Genomic DNA, 21,005 nt, shown 5'->3' with positions numbered 1-21,005 from the left:
ACGCCACTGCCACCGCTAGAGTGTCGGTGCCTAAACGAGTGTGAAGATCGTCTCGTCGACACCAAAGCTTTGGAGCACATTGAATGCTTCGAAACAGAGGAAGACGTTGAAGGAGTGGAACGACGTGATGGTGCTCCAGAGCAATGAGGCTCCTTGTACCACCTCCTCTGCTGGGGTGACAAAGAAAAAAAAAACTCATCATCATCCATACCTGCATTAAACACACAAACATTTAATCTTAATATTGAATGGAGAATAAAATATGGACAAGTTATAATCTATACTATTAAACATATTGAACAAAGTCATATGGACAAGTTATATGGACAAGAGAGAGAGAGAGAGAGAGAGAGAGAGAGAGAGAGAGAGAGAGAGGAAACAATGACGATTAACACAATTTAAGTATCTCAAGTATACATATAGACAAGAATAGACAAAAAGCTACGTGAATACAATGTATATTATAAAATGGAGAATAATCATTCAAATATAATGTTTATGGCTTTAAGAGGTCTCTCTTTCATCCTCGCATAGCTCAGCATAACTCCCTATGTCTATATAGAGCTCTCCATTTAGGCAGATGTCCTCCGTTTTATTTTTTAGATCCACTACATGCACCCCATAGAGAGTAGCAGTTTGATGCTCGTCTGGCACCACCTTAACGGCTTTTGACTAAGCATCCTTTCCGATCTCCTTCATTAATGCCGATGTGATTGGCACATGGTAGCTCTCATACGTCCGTGCACTACGAGGGGCTACTTCTATGACGTACCACCAGTTTGATGCAGACTTTGAAGGATGAAATATCACCTGCCAGAGCCACATAACTTACATGAGTGCTTCTAGGTACATAGCTTCTAAAATTGGATGTTAAATATTTACAGACTTACTTGTTCACAATGCTCAGGTAGTACGAAAGTGTCTCTTAGGTTGGTCCATTTTTTAGTCGAATCCACCTCAAGGAAACCAGACTCTCCTCTGCGCACAGTAGCATTGTGACCCTCCATGTTTATCTTGAGCCATTGCACATCGAACAAGTCCACATAAAATCCTCTGTAATCAATCCTTAAAATCTCTTGTAGCGTACCGAAGTAAGTGAGTTCCGCCACCACGGGATCTGCATCAGAGGACCGTTGTCGAATAGACTGTTCAATTTTTGCCATGATTCCACAATCTTGTGTAAAACACTTTTTGTCGATCCATTCCATCCTTAAATGTCGACCTTTACACCATGCTGTTATATGACTTACACTATAACCAACAAAGATTATAAGTGGTCGTTTAAAAATCTAGAAAGTCGCGAGTCGTACATTGCAAACTTACCTTGGTTGCACAACCCCAAGAGTACTCCAACTCCTCCTCAGTCACTTCTTCACCGCACTGTTGTGCGTTTTTCAATTGGTTGTGCAATCATCTTAAGCTCATGAATGTTGGTAGGCTCTCCAGACCTACCGGATAATGCATCGGTGGTCGTCTTTCTCGTCTCCACTCGATTTGTGCCCTTTGTCGCTCTTACTTTGCATCCTCGTATTGTGAAATCCACTTTTGCATCATTGGATTGTGAAGCATGCAAAATCGATTGATTTTAGCCTCGTATAATGCATCGGTGGTCGTCTTCCCCGTCTCCACTCGATTTGTGCCCTTTGTCGCTCTTGCTTTGCATCCTTGTATTGTGAAATCCACTTTTGCATCACTGGATTGTGAAGCATGCAAAATCGGTCGATTTTAGCCTCTAGATCTTCTTCTCAATATCGATATTGCACATGACAATCCCATATATGCGCTCATCATCTATGGTTCGCCATAGCGTGTCTCGGGCTTTATCAAATCCGTCTAGCCACTCTCCAATGTAAACTAGGGACTCTAATACAGCGAACCTTCTACCATGCTACCCTCCAGACGTGCCTTCTGACACACATATCCCTTGAGCATTTTCATGAAGCGTTCTAAAAATAAAATCCTTCTGGAATGTATTGTGCCTGCTATTTCCACCTCATCAACTATGTGAACAAGAAGATGCACCTGAATGGTTAGCATGGTAGTAGGAAAGTGTTTCTCAAACATGCACACAACCTCCGCAGCGTTTAGTTTGGCGAATGGTATGGAGTCTACATTGATCTCCTTTGTGAGATCCATTGCACCAACTTCACAAGTTTGTAGATTGTGTTACGAATGTCAGGAGACAAACATCCCTCAATGGCCACCGGTAAAATAAACTACAAAACACATCTAGCAATGATATTAAAGTCCACACACGAATTTGTTAGATAATTTCCACTATGATATATTCCACTTCAAACATACCTGACACATTTTATGCCAGTCGTGTGACTTCAAACCAGTAGGCTTCCCTTCTTTAGTGAAACATCGGAGCGAGTGCATTATGCCATTGGGGGTCCGCACAGATCGAATGGTCTCTTTTACTTTGCATTCTTGGGCTCTTGTCAAAATCCATGGCGCTTTAGGGAGTTTTATCGATCCATCAGGTGCTGTCTGCGGCCAATAGTGCTCCATATGATCCAACTTTGGCTCCCAAAGTAGCTTTCTTGCCGGTCAAATGGTCCCACAACAGATTACCCACATTCTTGAATATGTGCATTGGATTGAGCAAGTGATTGACCATGAGTCTGGGCCAATATGGTAACTCGTACCATAGAGAGAGTCTCTTCATCCCTGGGGGCCCGTCATCACACATCTCCTTCTGCTCTAACCATGCTTGTGCAGACATCCTCGCTGGCTCTCTTCCCAAAAAACCATCGCGCAACTCATGATTCTCTAGAAGATACGCTTGATGACCTTCGTAGATTTGCTTCTTCAGTGAGAGCGCCCGACGTGCATTAAGTCTAGGTCCACATGTGACACATGCTCTGTATCCACTTGTTTGAAGCCCTGCATGTATACACATGACAATAGATAAGCTTGAGAAAAACCAAGACTTATAGTGTTTGAGTTTGAGTATAAATCACTTAAGCATTCTGTTAGTCCGGGATAGTCATACATGGTTCACATTAGAATGCCTCTGATCAAAGCATTCCGTCGACCTGTATGTCGGCTCATATCCACCACTTCTATGCTAATCCACAATTGTTGTAGCTCTTCCAATAGTGGACAAAGATACACATCCATATTCTTCACTTTATACCGCCCCGGCACAATCAAGCTTAGAAACAGGTGCCCCTTCTAGTCAACCACGGGGGAATGTTATAGTTGACGATGACAATGGGCCATACATTATAAGATGTTGACCTCTAACCCAATGGATTTACGCCATCCATAGCTAGGCCTATGTGCAAATTTTGAGCTTCCCTGGAAAAATCCGGCCATGTATCCTCTATATGTTTTCAGGCTGCACAATCTACAGGAATCTGTAGCGCACCACCCGAAGATCTATTCTCCTTGTGCCATGTTGCTAGGGCAGCCATGGACTTACATTCAAAGAAATGCTTGATGCAAGGAAGCAAAGGAAAATGTCGCAAAATCTTTTGTGGAATTTTTGGTCCGTGGAGATCTACTCGATATCTCTCGGAATCACATTTCGGACACTTCTCCATGTTTATGTATTCCCCTCTGAAAAACAATGCAGTCGTTAGGACAAGCGGGAATCGAATTGTAATCCATCCCCAAGTTTTGTAAGATCTTTCTTGCTTCCTCTTTGGAATCTGGCATCACATTATCAGCTGGAAGTATGTGCTCTTTGAGCAATCTACACAACGAAAAAAATGCGGTACACCTGTGTAGGTAATCTATCAGATCATTATACATCTAGATTTTTTTATTGAAGTAAACACATTGTAATAGATCACCTGAAAGCGCTGTGACGCTAGTTTCACTCCATCCAAACTTTGCCTGCATGTTGAAAAGAACTAGGAGCGCCTTCAATCTAAACACACATGCTCCATCATACAATGGCGTATCGGCTTCACTTTTCATATCATCATGGATAAGCCTTTTTGAATCCATATCGTCTCGATCATTTCATCGATCTCGTGCTCAAACATAGTCTCATTGGGAATGTGGTCTGCATGATCATCCTCCGAGCTATCAGAGGCTACATCTTGTGGCCTCACGTATGCTGCTTAACTAAAGCGCCTGCGAACACGTCTATTGGGTTGCAAGATTGCTGCCTGTTGGCCAGCGACAGAGTCCGACAAGTTATAATTGGCAACAACACGATCTATAATAAATGGATCAAACTCGCCAAATTCACGAACGTGCTGCAAAGAAATGCGTCTTGTCCGTCGCACAGCATGTTTGCATTGATTACAAGGACATAGGATTCTTATTGCGAGATAGGTGTTTCGGTTGGACGGCCCCACATCATCGTCACTACTCATAATGAATGTAAAAACCTTATAACCTGGACATAAATTTAATCTTCTATTGGCATCCTCCGTCTTTTATCTCTCTCTCTCTCTCTCTCTCTCTCTCTCTCTCTCTCTCTCTCTCTCTCTCTCTCTCTCTCTCTCTCTTTGTTCACACTGTAAACTACCTCACATTCTCTAGTCAAGTTCGATCCCCGCACACCTCGGTCTAGAGGTGCACGGAGATCAGAACTCCGGGTTGTAATCTCATCTTTATTGGTCAATGCCTATATTTATGGGTACAAGAAATCTACACACCCACGTTTACATGACACTGCATGTAGTGGACAAAAACCCTTCGCCTCTTCTCTAGCTGTAGCAATTCACAGCATCTTAACATCTCTTCACAACAGATCCTTGTTCGAGGGATTACTTAGCACATTACATGTTGGCCTCCAATCTGAGTATCATGCCGTCGAAAGCTTTCCAACTTAAGGTCGCATCCGTAGAGAGAAAGAGAGGGATCACCTTTTGCCTAACTCTATTTTTTTCAGTAATCTCGAAGGTAGACTTTAATATAAAAACTAAATCCAAAATCTAATCTTAAATCTAACCTAATTGAGCATATGGTGATTCTGCGCTAATTGGACATGGTTAGTGGATGAGTTAATAAATGTCAGATTTTGATGAGAATATACATATTGTTGTATACCTAGTGTTTGCTCTTTAGGCAAAGCCTTGAGCTTAATTGGAACTCCCCCTTCATTCACATGCTCTAAAATCTAACATAAATCTAAATCTAATCTTATTTTAAATCTAACCTAGCTAATCTTAAATCTTGCCCTAATCTTAAATTTAACATAAATTTAAATCTAATTCAATTTAAACTCAACATAAACCTAAATCTAATCTAATCTTATATCTAACCTAAACCTAAATGTAATGCAATTTGTAGCTTGCATTTCGTGTAGCTCTTACCTGCAGGCAGCAGAGGTGAGTTATGCTAGTGCAATCATGCTGAGAGAGAGAGAGAGAGAGAGAGAGAGAGAGAGAGGTGCCTTTGTTTTGGAGTAGTGCTAACATGATTGAGTTGCAAATGCACGGTGCGATTGGGAAGGTGGCAACTTCGGCCGGTCGTGTAAGAACGCAAGGCTGTCTGTAGGCGGGGAGTGGCTGAGGACCGACTGCGAAAACGCCAATGGGGCAATGCAGGAGAGTACCATCTACCTCAACGACAAGGTGTTCAACAACAGAGGCCAACTCGTCTGCCACAACTGCAAGGGCAGGCCCTTCAATGCGCTCATGAAACGTTGCGAGTCCTCTCACTCCTGCTCCAACATCAGCCTACAGGACAGCCCCGTCCTTTCCGCCTCCTGCACAGCCCCCAAATCATCCTCTCGCGTCTCAACCTCCCTGCACCTCAATCGCTGCATCACCAACAAACATGGTGCTTGCAAATACGTCTTTTGGGTTGCAAGATTGCTGCCTGTTGGCTAGCGTCAGAGTCCGACGAGTTATAATTGGCAACAACTCGAGTTATAATCTAATCTAATCTTAGACTCAACATAAACGTAAATCTAATTTAATCTTAAATCTAACATAAACCTAAATATAATCTAACCTAATTTTAAATTTAGCATAAATTTTAAATATAAGTCAAATGTAATCTAACATAATCTTTGATCTTAATCTAACCTAATCCTAAATCTTAATATAACATTTCATTAATTCATATTTTCTCTACGTTTTTTATTTATCTATCTCTCTCTTTGTTTTTTCCCCTTACCTATCTCTTTTCGTCTTCTCCCCTCTCTCTCTCTCTCTCTCTCTCTCTCTTTTCTTCTCTCAATGTGTGTGTATGCATTCTTTGTTTATGCATATGTGTGTAATTTTTTGTACATTCAATGTGTGTATATGTGTTTTGTTTATGCATGTGTGTACATTCTCTCTCTCTCTCTCTCTCTCTCTCACTCAAAGACACAATGTGTTTTTGTGTGTGTGTGTGAGATTGAAAGGGAGAGAGAGAAAGAGGGGAAGGGAATATGAGAGGGAGGAGAGGGAAGGAGCATATCTGGCTCTCCTTCTTCTCCTCGTGTGTGTGTGTGTGTGTGTGTGTGTGTGTTTTGGGGGAGGAAGGGGGAGAGAGAGAGAGGGAGAGGCGCGGGTTTACCTGTTTTGCTAGAGCGCCAAAACTCAGATCTGAGATCTGAGTTTTTGGGCGCTCTCGGTTTACTTTTTACCCTTGTTGGCGTCGCTATGCAACAAAGAAAATAGCGATGCCGTGGATTTTAACTTTTGAGCCTCGCACTGCGAGCGTCGCTAATATGAAGTACCTCTTGTAGTGTAAGGGTTTCCAGACCATTCTACTTTGACTCTAGCTAACATAACATTTTGAGTATACATAAAAAGGGTCAGATGATCCAAAGCACATTCACACATGCCACTACCCTATCATGGGTATAGTAATAAGGGTTCCCACTATCACTTGTCTAGTTTGAATCTAGCAGACTGATTATTTTAGATATAGATTGATAAGTCATAAAAATACGTGTTAGAACTTAGTAGAGCTGGTCTAGCATAGAATGACTATCCGGACGTTCATTAAGTAAAATTTTCTTATATCACCCGCGTTCACCAAAATGGATTTTAAGTATCCCTCATACCTCTCTTGTACACATGAATCTGTAAATTTATAATTTAAAAAAAATCCCTTCAATTGAACGCACGTGCTATGTTACATATACTTTAGTGAACTCCCTGGGAATGACTAACTCATCCATATCATGGCAAATGTTCCATTTGTTTAGAAATCATGATAGTGTTAGCATTAAATAGTCTACAAGTTTGAGAGGGGAAGCAATAGAGGGACCCACAACTATCTTTTTCACACGTTTGAGAAAGAGTCGTGGTGTTGTTTTACAACTATACCGCCACAACTAACATCACTAAACTACAACAGCAAGGAATTCAAATTCTTCAATAAAATTTAAGTCTTTGTCATGGTTAGAGCAACAATGCAATTGTGCTCTACAAAAAAATGCTAAGTTCATATCAATAAACAAACCATAGTGGACAATATTAACTCGCTTAGACATTATAAATTGCAGCCATTTCATACAAAATCAAATTTGAGTGATTTAATATGTGTGTGTGTGTGTGTGTGTGTGCGCGTGAGAGAGAGAGAGAGAGAGAGAGAGAGAGAGAGAGAGAGAGGCAGATCCTGTCGTACTACATACATCAAGTATCACTACAAAGTAACCCCCCCCCCCCCCCCCCCCCCCCTTTTTTTAAGTACTTGTGATTATGGTCCTAGTTAGACTAGTGATGTCATTAGTTATGTTCTTTCTCATGTGCTTTTGATTGGCTTTATATGATAGCTTGCTCTGACCCCCTATCCAATGCAAGGAGGGCTCTCACAAAGTGGATGTCTATCTCTTGGTATTTCCTCAATGTAAAAAAATATGTGGAACCTTTGGTGTTGAAGACTACCTTATGGCAGTGCCAAGGAAAGCGTCCAAATAATCAAGTACACCTAACCACAAGATGTCTTTTGGAAATTAAAATTATTTTTTCTAGTCTCTTACAACTAACACACCATACAATTCCTCATTAATATCGTGTTACTTAGCCCATTGTTCATAGACTTAAGTACAATGCATAGCTTGGGCTAGAGCATGTACCAAAAGATTGCTTGAATGATTAAGATTCCCACTATATTATTATCTATAAAACTATATATCAATGAGGACTAGACACCTTTGCAAATCCTTGGCCTACCATTAGTGCACACCTCAAACGATCCCCATGTACATATCTTTAGTAGGCAAAGCCTTTCGAGCTTTGTGACTTTGTCCATAAAGTGATAGTTAGGTGTACATCATTGCAAGGTTAGTGGTCCCGATATAAATACATCATTGGTGGTCCCAATGCAAATCATTCTGAATCAAGGGAGACATGATCCTACGGAACATCGACACCATTAGAAAAATAATCCTCTTTAGCAATGTCTCACCATTGTCCCTAGTATTCTTATTGAATCTAGCATGGTCCTCTTTATAATAACCAATACTAAGGACCTAGCAAGGAGCTTTGTTTTGTGCTATCCACCAAGGCTGATTGGCAAGATCATGACGACTGTGTGTGTATTGCGATTCACCCACTCATAAACGGAGGTGAGTGTTGTAATCTAAAAATAGCAACCACGAGGTAGAGAGTATAATTCATGTAGAAACTTCTTCTCTCTAAAAAAAGGGGGAAAAACAAAGGGATAGGGCTAGAATGCTAAGGAGATGCATCAAGTACCAATTGACTTATATTGTGTTATCAAACCTCACTCCATGTTCTACACTCCTTGACAAGCTACCAAGACTCTCCTACCCACTAGTCCTCCTCGGACACACTTAAAAGGACACATAGGAACAAAAGACACAAGATACGACACAACATGTCATCCTTACGAACTCTTTAGTGTTGATCATAACATCTCCAAGTGCATGTTCGGATTAAGTGCTACTTTTAAACAGCCATCTCTTCCAATTTTAAGTTTTGAGTGATCACAAGGTCATGTACTATCCAATTACAAGCGGGTTGCAATACAATCCCAAATTTACCCATACCCACTCTGTAGGCTTTGACTCAATACTTCCATCTCCTTTTTGGCATGCTAAAATGTGAACTTATGAATTTCATATCTTTTGTTAGATTGTGTCAGTGTCCATCTATTCTCCATTAATTGGCCTCATGTGACTTACTTCAAAATGCCCACATAATATCACCTTTTTACTTTTGAACATCTCCCTCCAATAAGGGCTCTCATGTCCTCACACTTATGTGCAAAAAAATAACCAAGCTATACTGACTATGATCTTGTTTCTAATAACAGACGATTGGAAACAATGAGTGTTTCTAACCCTTTTTTAAACTTTCAGAGACCTTGAACTGCTACTCAATATTAATCAACTTAAGCCACATTTCAAACTTCTTACATGGATATAAGGGTTTAATGAAGGGTTTAATGAAGGGTTTAATGCCAGAACTTCCCCTCATGTGCTTGTCCAACAAGAAAAAGCTCCATTTCGGTCGAGACCGTAGGATAACCAGTTGATCTTCACAAAAAAGCGTGATCAGCCTTGATCATCTTTACTTCTCAAGGTGCACTTTCTGATTTTCATGTTATTGCTAAGTAATCATCTCTTGCCATGTTTCACGTACATTTGTGCGATTCTAAGGGTCAATCCACGACCTTATAATATCTCTCTCTCTCTCTCTCTCTTTTGCTTAGTTTTAGGAGTCGGGTTTGGGTACTCTTGGCTGTTCCCCTCATACACCAAAAAAGTGCTCCAAAAGAATGACCGAGACTATGCACCCAGGCTCCTAGGGCAGACGCTTCTCTCTCTCTCTCTCTCTCTCTCTCTCTCATTCATACAACACACATGTACACAAAAAGAGCCCGTCTCAACAGCAAAGCTTTTCCACATCAGAGTGTACACAAAGAGCTTTTCATTTACTACTTGCTTATACAGTACAAAAGCAAAGACTTAGAAGTAAGTTTAGATTCATAAAGCATCCCTCTTTCACTACACCTAAAACTTCTTGTTTACACTCTCTCATGGTAACCGCAATTTCACTCAACTCACACAAAACCAAAAACGATCTAGCTCTCCAATTCCGCAAAGCTCACTTATCAAAGCTCGGGTCACTTCTTCAATTTCTTTGTAGCCCTGTGAAAAAACAAAAAATATGAGCATGCCTTTGTCCAATCATGAACAATCAGAGCAGAAAAAGAGGGTTGGAAGGGGGGGTTTAAAGAGCAGCAGTCGCATCTCACTCCTGGGCAGTAGTAGTTGTGACAGCAGGAGGCGTCAGATCAGCAAGACCCTGCAGACAAAAACCACGAATGCTTGTATTCAGACCGTCATTCGGATGCTGTGTATTCTCCTAATGATCCCACTTCCTAATGACTATCTTATGAGTCGTATTTCTTCATGCTTTGTTTTGTGATGACTATCCTTTGGTTTAAGGGCTTTCCTGGCCTGTGGGATTCTGCCAATTGTTCCTTCCCTAAAGGATAACCTCTAAAAACTGCCTTCTCTGGCCTCTTTACACTTCCTACCATGCACCTCTCTTATTAAATCATGGACTCCTATGGTTTTGAATTTGCAGTTCACAATACTTAAAAGAGAAACAACAAGAAAAAAAATCCCTTCAAATGAGTAAACAACCATTCTCAAAGCACTAAAATAGTATCTACCTCCTAGAGACTTCAAAAGTGATCAAAAGCCAAGTACCAAACAACAAAGAGAATTCTTACTGCAAGATAAAGCTTATCCCTACCTGTGCTAATCGCTCTTCTCGCCTTGCACTTTTCCTCTCCCTGATGGCTTTGCCTTTAGCTCTCCTCGCTTCAAACTGATCTGACAATGTTTTCTCGCGAACCTTCTCAGCTTTGGACTTGTGAATGCTTTCCATCAGCACACGCTTGTTCTTGAATACATTACCCTTGACTTTCATGTACATGTCATGGTACATGTGCTTGTCAATCTTCTTGGCCTCTCTATACTTTCGCAGCAAGCGCCTTAGAACACGCATTCTTCTCAGCCACAGAATTTTAGATGGTAGCCTTGCCTCCCTGGTACCCCTCCTTTTACCTAAGGAATTCAGGCATCACATCAGCAGACTGACCAAAAAGAGAAAAGCTAAAGAAAAAAACAGAAGTTAAAAAAAGAGGAACACACCGTAACCAGAATGGCGCCCTTTCCTTTTAGCCTCCAAGGCACGCTTTGCTCGTGCCCTTGAGTGAATCTTGGTCGGCTTGCGAATGACAAACCCGTCTTTCACCAGCTTGCGAATGTTCTGGCCTGCATAGCAGAAATAACATACTCAGTATTGCTTGAATCATGGGTATGTTTTTGTGGATACATTGTCTTGTACTAGCAAGTATGACGACCTTATGTCCATCTGTTTGCTCTGAAAGAGAGAGAAGACTTTTCGTCTAATTTTCCTCTTTATTGAAAGGTTTCTTAGGTTTGCAAGCAACCACTTAACACTGCCGACATGCCAGCTACCCTTGCTTACCATCTCTTTTCACCCCCTCTTAGCTAAGGACAATACCCAACAGGACCAACAATAATCCCACACATACTTTAAAGGAATTAAAGTTTGCCTTCTCCATTTGGCAGCTTATGTAGATTTTTCAATGGAGTACCGTCTAGAGGGCAGCTATCCTGTCTGTGTGCAGAAAACATAACCAAAATAACATGAACACCTGAAGGCATTACAACAAGCTTGTAGGCAATACAGACAAACTGGCAAAGGAAAAATCCCTGATATAGAGCATAACAACAAACCATGGGGAAAAAACCACCAAGGATGAAGGGATACAACATAGGGAGAAACAATCAAAGAGCTGGATGGCCAAAGGAGGAAGGGAAGAATATAACGGAGAGCTACAACAGAATACGCAACCTGACAATCTTGTTGGGGTATAGGCGTCTGTGCCTTGCCCGGCCGCCCAGAGTCTGGGCGCCCACTGACTTGTATACCTTATACATAGCATAAGTGTATAGGGGGCTGCTCACTCTTTGAGTCTCCCCACCCACATCGTGTGTGTCTCCTTCTCTCTTTCTCACTCTCCGTCTGTGGTGCTCCCCGATCACCTTCAATTGGTATCAGAGCTATGGTGACAGCGGAGAGCACGACGGCTTTGAGAACTTCGAGGCGATAGCTCGCTCTCTCTCGACGGTAGAGAGATTAAGAAAGCAGAAGACTTGCTGTGAGAATGCAATGGGAGCTTGTGAGCTCAATTGAGAGTGATGTATGCTCTTGTGGAAGCTCAGAAAGGAGTGTGGAAGATTGTGTGTAAGTGAAGGTGTTGCCCTTAAAACTGTGTGCGCAGCAGCACTATTTTCAGATCCGTTTTTCTCCTTGTAGAATGTAGATATGAGAATTCTGTCCGCTAAGCCCAACCGTTTCGACATGGTCTACAACTTTGCAGAAGAAACTTTTTGCAAATTCCTCACCGTTTTGCTGATATTCAGCTCAGACTGACTGTATACAGAAATTCCAGATTTTCTGTTGTCGCATTGTGTGCGAGTTTGATGCACTTTTGGAAGCACGGGAGATGCTTGAAGTTGAGTGCATAAATTCTGAGCTGAAGATGCAATTGCAGCTTGTGTTAAGCTTGTGGTTTGAGGGTTTTTGGTAGACTTGGGCAACGAAGTACGGAGACGTTTACACACCACCGAGGCGGTCTCTTGAGAGACGCAGTTTTTTGGAGCACACAGGTGGAGCTTCTTTCACTGGTTTTTCACAGGATACTTTGGCAGTGATTTTGTGCTTGGATTCATGGTCTTTGCGGATGGTTTTCATATGGTTATGGCGCATGGTTGATGCCCATTATATATGCATTTTGACGAGCACTTTCAAGTGCCTGTGAGCTCTCTTGAGAGCATTGTTTTCGCATTGATCAAGTTTCCGGATTGCAAATCTTTTGGCGCTTGCTTATGCGCGGTCACTCCCTTGATGTACGTTGAGTGCGGATTGCCATTGTATGTGAAAATGTGGAGCCATTTTGGCATTTCTACTCATTGGCATTGAGTAGTATTATGGTTTATGGTAGAGATTGTACTTGAGTTTTTTGCTCAGTTTTCATGGGAAATTCTGTCGGATTTTTCCCAGATTCTCGCCATAGTTTGTGATCGAGTGTTTACTCTCACTTTGACAGGTTTTGTCAGTTTGGACACAGTTTTGTGTTTTTGTATCCACTCTCGCAAGAGTGAAGAGTTGTGTATCTTTCTTGGCTTGAGACAGTGGTTTGCTCTCGGGTGGGAGAGTCTTGTGATCTCGAGCATTGTTTGCCATAGTTTTGCAGAGCTTATGCATGTATGTTGAGTGTAGTTTGATGCGCATTGATTGCTCATTGTATTGAGCTTGCAGGACAATGGTTATTTTGTGTTGATAGCCATTGTGCGTCAAAACTCTAGCGAAATTTTCCCAAGAGTTTTATGCGTATCATTTATGCGATCTAGGTAGAGATTGTGGGTTGCACTCAGCATTTGCGTGCGGTGTTCTCTTGCAGGTGGGAGATTTGTGCGTGTGTATGCATCGATACCGCACAGTGTGGGCTTGGTGATTAGCTCACAGATTGCAGTGTGATACTAGAGCAGGTGAGGCTTGTATTGACATTGCGGGAGCTCTATTTTGGAGTGTGTCTCACAGGTTTTACATTGTGTTTCTGGCCATATTTGTAGACAGTTTCCAGGTGTTGTTGGTGAGGTGGTTTTGCTTTCTAGTTTGCTACATTGTGCTCATGGTAGAGACAGGTGATCGATTAGATTGTGACCTCTCACAGATGCGCGTGTTTGATGGGTCAGACTTTGCGGCATGGAGAGAGTGTATGCTTGATGCATTGACACAGCGAGGGTTGCATCGACCATTGAGTGGTGATGCAGGTAGACCTTCAAACATGTCTGACGATCAGTGGCAGGAGCTAGAGGAGATGGCACTATCTACACTCTCTTTGCACCTTGCGGAATCTGTATATGCTCTTGTTATGTATGAGGCTACTTTGAGAGCACTTTGGCGCAGATTACATGATATGTATGATAGATATGAGTCATCACAGACTCGTGTGAGACATGTACATTCACGAGCACGCCGACATGTGACATGTTGGTATTGTGGTCATTCTGGACACGTTAGACGGCGCTGTTTTCGTCGTATGCGACATCGTAGGAGACATGGCAGTCTCAGAGATGTATGTAGTGATGCCATGGACTCAGTTGCTTTGACAGTTGAGGCACATGTAGTGTCGGAGTATACTAGTGACGGGGATGTCACTTTTACCTCGAGCTATGCACGAGATGCTATACATGTGGATAGTGCACTCCTTTCGCAGTGGTTGCTAGATGCAGATGCTATGTTTCATGTCACGCCGCATCGTGAATGGTTTTGTAGCTATTCTAGCGGGATGCTTGGCAGTGTACGTTTGACCGATGGATCGGTGCATGCGATAGCAGGTGCAGGAGATGTGAGACTGTCATTACCGAGTGGTACATCTTACTTGTTACGACATGTGCGCTATGTACCAGATTTGACAGTGAGTTTGATCTCGATTGGTCAGCTTAGAGATTGTGGATGTCAGATTTCGCTACGAGAGCGAGATTTTGTGATGCATTTGGGTTCGCTAGTGATTGTGAGAGGTGCCAGGAGTAGTACAGGTTACCCATTGCATGTGGATCACGCGAGAGACGGTGCTGTCTCTGTGATCATGCAGCCAGGTAGAGAGCGAGAGAGCAGGCGAGTCTCTTTCGCTTGTGGGTTGCAGGATGCTTTGCATGGAGTGCAGAGTAGTGAGTTCATTGTGCACACAGTTGGGGCACGACTTGAGCAGTCACACAGAGAGGTGACAGAGTCAAACATGCATGCTTTGCTAGTGACTGAGCAAAGCAGAGAGTCAGTTGTGCGAGATACTTCTATGCAAGATAGACAGGTAGAGCGGTCTTGCTCTAGTGAGTCACGACAGGAGGACGTTGTGCAAGAGTCTATGCATACGGAGTTAGAGCATGAGAGCTCTAGTGAGTCACAGCAGATTGAGTGGTCATGTTTGCAGTGGATGATTGCAGAGGAGACTGAGATGTCAGCGATTATGTAGTCATTCCTTTCTATGCTCGACAGTGAGCATGGGGATATAGTTGTGCAGGATATGTCTTCCAGCAGACACCTAGAGCAGCTGGTTTGCTCTGAGGTTGCACGACAGGTTGATGCGTCTTTTGCGGACATTCAGGAGATGCATGTGGCTGACACGCCTTGTCAGTCAGAGATGCCTATTGCCAAGGATATATATGTTGATGCATGCTCCGTAGAGCTAGCAGGGCCCGCTAGCATTGCATCGGCATTCGGTGGTCTCATGTATGAGATGCTGATCTTGAGACCGGATATCGCAGCTGTAGTGGGAGCATTTGCAGTTGGGGTTGTCAGTCGTTTGTTGACTGATGATGGCATAGTGCACGAGGGAGATATGCAGGTATTGCATACATACTTGCAGTAAGTGTGCGGTACGTCTGGTGGTGTATGGACTTACACGGGAGCAGGACAGCCGGATGCACACGATCACAGCCAGCCAGTGGGCATCGGTTGAGAGCGGTTTTCTCTCGCCTTTTGTAGTCTTTAGACTAGGTTCCCTTGCTTAAAGTCACAATCGCCTTTAAGTGGGAGGTTGTTGGGGTATAGGCGTCTGTGCCTTGCCCGGCCGCCCAGAGTCTGGGCACCCACTGACTTGTATACCTTATACATAGCATAAGTGTATAGGGGGCTGCTCACTCTTTGAGTCTCCCCACCCACATCGTGTGTGTCTCCTTCTCTCTCTCTCACTCTCCGTCTGTGGTGCTCCCCGATCCCCTTCAAATCTCCCGCAAGAAGCCGAAAACCCCACTTCCAAAATCCCCATTATCAAACTCCGAGCTCGTAAACCAGTCCATCAAAGTGAGTGTACCAATCCAGGAAGGAGAGTCTCGACTTGCATGAGCTGAAACATAAAGGAACCTTCCCCAACCACTCTGCCCTGCCCCACACCACCCAAGAACCCCATGTCAATCTGCCACCAAACGAGAAAAAACAGCAAACTGGAAGAAAAACAGCAAACAAAGAAAAGAGGAGAAAACAAACAGCAATAAAACTCATTGTCACACACACCCAAAATACACAAAGAAACCGCGGAAAACAAGAATAAACTAACAAACAAGAAATATCGAAATGAAAGAAAGACTGTCGAAAACTGAAAGCCAAACGCAATTAAGAAAGACATGACAAAGCTGAACACAGCAGATATGTAAAGAAACATGGAGGGGGAAGGGAGGAGGGGGGATTATGGACTCGGGTGTGATCCTAGCAACTGCATTCAACAGATTTGGTTGCTCATAAATAGTAAATATCACGTATCGACTTGTCAAGCAAACACAATTTTGTGAACATTTCGCAGGCACAAACAATCTCTTGGTTTGTTCAATTCCTATCAATGTATTGCGTGCAAAAGTGGCTACAGTGATTTGAAGTTAGGCTAGACATCTGAAGAGAAAGTGTCATCTTTGTTTGTCCCGGTAGAACCGGTTTGCTTGTTAACACAGCATTGATACCACTATAACCAACTGGCACCACGTGCAAACTAAAAGAACAGAATTGAAACAAAATTTAGCCATTCAAAAACACCTCAACACACACACACACACACATAGAGAGAGAGAGAGAGAGAGAGAGAGAGAGAGAGAGAGAGAGAGAGAGAGAGAGAGAGAATCCACATAGTAGACACAGTGGCGGAGTTCGACTCCCAGATGCATTGGCCCCAAACCTTGGCGCTCCTTTTGGTATTTCCTTTATATTGCTTTGACAAAGGTACAATTACCGAAAAGAGCCTTCTCTGTAATTTGTACACATTGCAATACCAGAAAGGTTCCAAGGCTCATATTTAAAAGCCCCACGCTCAAAAAGCATCAGATACAAAAGCTAGCACCGTTAGAGATATTTCCTTTCCGTACAGTTCCATGATTTGTGGTGCAATTTATAGGATGTCCATACACCAGCCACGTCATCACTTTTTAAGTGTCCATACTTGTCCTCTTCAATTCAGCCACTTTCGAGCGCTTTAAACAGGTCACACCATCACTTTGTGACAACGTGGCAAGAGGTGGTCAACCCTAAATCCGAGTCCAATATGAAGGTGTGAGCAAAACCAAAGCCAACATCCTCTACCAAAAAGAAAGCTTCTAATTTTCCTGTTACATCAGAGGATATCAGAGGCAGATAGAGCGCCACATGAGCAAACATATGAAAAGCTTAGGACACTCATCGGCTCGCAACGGCCATAAGTCTAAGTCTTTTCTAGGCTACTTGATAGGGTGCCTTCTTTTTTCGTATGCGTCCAAAGAATCTCTCTTGGTCATCTGAAGATGATTCCAAGCAGTTTGTATATCTCGTTCGTACTCCCGAGTCAGCCAAGAAGAAATAAAAAGCCTTTTAAATTTCAGCCATTTAACTGGTGCTTCTTGTTCAATAGAAGAGTGGACCAGCATGTTTGAGCATTTCCCTTGAAGAAAGAGGTAGCCCTCCGAATCTTGGAGTGCTCTGAGTAATGCCCTCCAGAGAAAGCTATATCAAACTGCTGTATGAAGGCCAAAGCCCTCGAAGCATCTCGGAATCCAAAAAAAGTGTCAAATTTAATTGACTGTTCACCTTCTTTGAATTCTCAAACTTTCTTGCTTTTAACTTCGAGAAAGTCATACTGGTTGGCTTCATAAAAATGCTTCTATTATGGCGAAAAGGGATCTAGAGGTGAACCACATGTTTCTAGGAGGAAACATTGTCAACATGTTAATGACTTTGACAACAAGCACCCAACGGACGAAGACGACCAGCGGCTACAAAAGAGAAGACGCTGAAAAGACAAGTTTCACAAACACAAAACACACCATGAATATTTTGAGGATAATGAGGATGAGAATGAGGAGGATGACACGCCTCCATCTTTTGGTTCGACTTTTGGACAAAAAAGGAGCCATATTTTGCGCTTGCCAATGTATAGTAACTTTGACTGATTTCTACCCTCTACGCTTGTCTATGTGTGAGTATGGCTTGTGCCATGTCGTGTGCAAAATGGATCCAGCGAGAAAACAACATCGGTATCACAACCTGTTCTTGCTTGAGCATTTTTTGGCCCTTGGCTTATTTTTCAGGGCCTGACAAGGTGTTTTGCAACTTATTGCATTGTGCGTATATTTTTCTCCACTTCTTCTTGAAATATTCTCCACTTCTTCTTGTAGTGGGGGACATGGTGGGAGTCGGGAGTCGGTAAGATTTGAGCAACAAACATGCATGTGCTATCCTTTGGGAAGATCATTGTATACAACATTATTGTGGGAGTACATGGAGCCTTGCCGCGTTACCACATCTCTCTCTCTCTCTCTCTCTCTCTCTCTCTCTCTCTCTCTCTCTCTCTCTCTCTCTCTCTCTCTCTGTGCAGCTTATCTATCCAACATTTTGGGGTCACCATCCATCTCTATCTCTCCCTACCCCAAACCACTCTCTATCTTGATGCCTCTCGCTACATATAAGGTTTATGTGAGCATTGTGCACTTAAAAGCACTACCTTATTCTTGAAAAGGTAAAAATGTAAAGGAGACGAGGACAAGAGCAAAGAGAAGAAACGTCTACATTGAACCATGTCGTGTTGATTAATTCCTCAAACAGAGGAAGCCAAACCGACAGCTAAATAGTTTTGAAAAAATTGCACCACGAGAATAGAGAGAAGTTTTCAACATCAAAAATCCCATGAAAAAAAAGGGCTCTCTATCTAGCAAAATTTTGAGCTCAAGATCTTCTACTACTAAGAGAAATGGGCTTAAGAATGTAGAAGAGTTGGATGATAGAACATTTAACCTGATTCTGAGTGAGGTGAAAACTTCATCTGTTTTGCTAACTATCAATAGATGGGTTGGTCTACTGTTAAGTGATACACACATGCTGTTTCATCTCACCAAAATTACCCAGTAAGATTTGATCTTCTCTGTGTGTGTGTGTGTGTGTGTGTAGAGAGAGAGAGAGAGAGAGAGAGAGAGAGCAGGGCTTACGCGAATTGGCCATGGATATTTCGTTACACTCATTGGGATCAAGCCATACTTTGCCTTTCCCACACTTGAGCACGCTGGCCGCCAGGCGCTTCTGCAGCTTCAAGGACACCATCGTTACACAGACTCTCTCTCTCTCCCTCTCTCTCTCTCTCCCAGACTTTATAAGTTCCGAAAAAAATCAATAAACTTGAGGAGAGGTTTTCCTCCTTTCTCTCTCTCCTCTTTCTATCAATGATTTTTCCCAAAAATCGTGGAAACTCTCAAAATACCCCTCAAATTTGAAGATTTGTCAATATACACTTGGCATAACTTTAAAAAATACCCAATACTCTTCAGATTCCCTCCCGAGATACTCTCGTCCCCATCCCCCTTACGTCCATTATACGTATGTCGTCTCTGTCCTCAACTGTTTGCAACTCATTACGATAGCAACCCTCCCTGCATCAGCTGGCCCGCAGCCTTCACGCCCTCCAGGTTCCATCAAGACTCTCAACACACGACTCAATCGTGACTCAGTCGACTAAGCTGAGGCTCATGGAGAGAGAGAGAGAGAGAGAGAGAGAGAGAGAGCCTACTCCTACCCAACCCTACCCCACCCGTTGCCTGCACCGCTTCGTCTCCCTGCACCTTCCACGCCCCTCGTACAAGAGCTTCAACAAGAGGACAAAGGAGCGCAGCTATTTATAGAGCGAGAGGTCAACAAGTGGCCACCCACCGCCTTCGCACACTGTGAGAGAGAGAGAGAGAGAGAGAGAGAGAGAGAGAGAGAGAGAGAGAGAGAGAGAGAGAGAGAGAGAGAGAGAGAGAGAGAGAGAGAGAGAGCCATGTGTCCTAAACCTTCGCCTCCTCACTTCGCCGCCACCTCGACGATGACCCTTTATCCCCTTTGCATTTTTTTGAGGCATCGTCCATTCATTCTCCTTTTTTGACGACTTTCCTAAAATCATCCAGACATACTCTTTTATCATTATTGGATGGATTTCTCGAGTTTTTTCAAATGTTAATTTTTGGCTTTCTAGAAGAAGCATGGAGGAGACAAAAATAGGACAATTGAAATTTTATCATTTTTTAATGGATTTTTGGACTACATAAGTAGTCCTTAGTAAAGGGCTGGATTTTGTGACTTTTTGCATGAAGAGAAGCTCAGAAAGACTACAATTATGCATATGTAGAAATTAGAGAAATGCTTTGATTTTTTAGATGATTATTGGGGCATCCATGATTTTGATGGCATCTTGTGCAAGGTGGATAAAAATTCTATTGTATGTAAGTGCATGATAGCTTCTTAGAATGTTATAGCTTCCTTCCACTACATAAGGTGGCATTGAGTGGATGGTCATTCCAGTTGTGGATGAGGATTTCTCTGATAACATTAACAATCCTTTGAGTATCCTTGAGGTGTGGTGTGGACCTAGCCTGGTGATAGTTCTTAGCATTCAAGGAAATGTCACTCTATGAAAAGTGCTTGAGGACTTGGAGAATGATGACCTCAACCTACCTCCAAGATTTCTTTTCCAGTGCAACATGTGAAAGGTAGTATGCTTCGAATGTACACATTATCATTGCATTTATTCCTTCCATGTTTGTCATTGTCATAATATTTTGGTCTAATCTATATGTTGGAATGACTCTTGTCAAATAGGTCCCTCAAAGAAAAGAGACGAGGATACTATGTGCAAAGATAAGAGATGATCAACTGTTTGTAGTGCAGTGTAACTCTCCTTATGCAAGAAGGCAGCTCACACAAAGCACCATGATGCTTTGACCTTTGATTTTGTAACGATGCTGCATCCAGTACTTTTGTGATCATTATGCATACATCAATGCAAAAAAAGATTCTTAAAACATAGCTTGAGCGCGATTGTTTTCTCAATTGTGACTCAAATGTCTTTAAATTGAATTGATACATTTTTAACTCTTATTTACAATATCGGAGGATCCTGTTAGGGATTGATAATTATCATTAGAATGTAAAGGCTTGCTCTACGAAGTTCTAGATGGAGACATAGCAAAGACGGAAGATGATCGAGTGCGTATCGGAGTAGCCTTTGTAGCACGAGCAACTGAGGGTTCTGGGTCATGTTGG

The 21,005-nt window shown here is 42.5% G+C and overlaps 2 protein-coding genes across 2 annotated transcripts; both read right to left on the bottom strand.

The window, feature by feature from the left end:
- Nucleotides 1–405: 405 nt before the first annotated feature.
- Nucleotides 406–6,075, bottom strand: LOC147440538 (uncharacterized). Its single transcript, XM_086483534.1, has 2 exons — nt 891–6,075; nt 406–810 (listed from the first exon to the last, which is right to left on the bottom strand). Exons 1-2 carry the CDS (start codon nt 1,206–1,208, stop codon nt 673–675), a joined length of 456 nt encoding a protein of 151 aa, XP_086339660.1. The 5' UTR covers nt 1,209–6,075; the 3' UTR covers nt 406–672.
- A 3,708-nt stretch (nt 6,076–9,783) lies between these two features.
- LOC147440537 (large ribosomal subunit protein eL19y-like) lies at nt 9,784–19,080 on the bottom strand. Its single transcript, XM_086530256.1, has 5 exons — nt 18,920–19,080; nt 11,036–11,158; nt 10,635–10,948; nt 10,129–10,178; nt 9,784–10,021 (listed from the first exon to the last, which is right to left on the bottom strand). Exons 1-5 carry the CDS (start codon nt 19,029–19,031, stop codon nt 9,997–9,999), a joined length of 624 nt encoding a protein of 207 aa, XP_086386382.1. The 5' UTR covers nt 19,032–19,080; the 3' UTR covers nt 9,784–9,996.
- Between the last annotated feature and the right edge of the window lie 1,925 nt (nt 19,081–21,005).

Source organism: Adiantum capillus-veneris, chromosome 15 (assembly GCF_014529385.1).
Source record: "Adiantum capillus-veneris isolate H3 chromosome 15, ASM1452938v2, whole genome shotgun sequence".
NCBI lineage: Eukaryota > Viridiplantae > Streptophyta > Polypodiopsida > Polypodiales > Pteridaceae > Adiantum > Adiantum capillus-veneris.
This window is presented reverse-complemented; position numbering and strand designations above follow the sequence as displayed.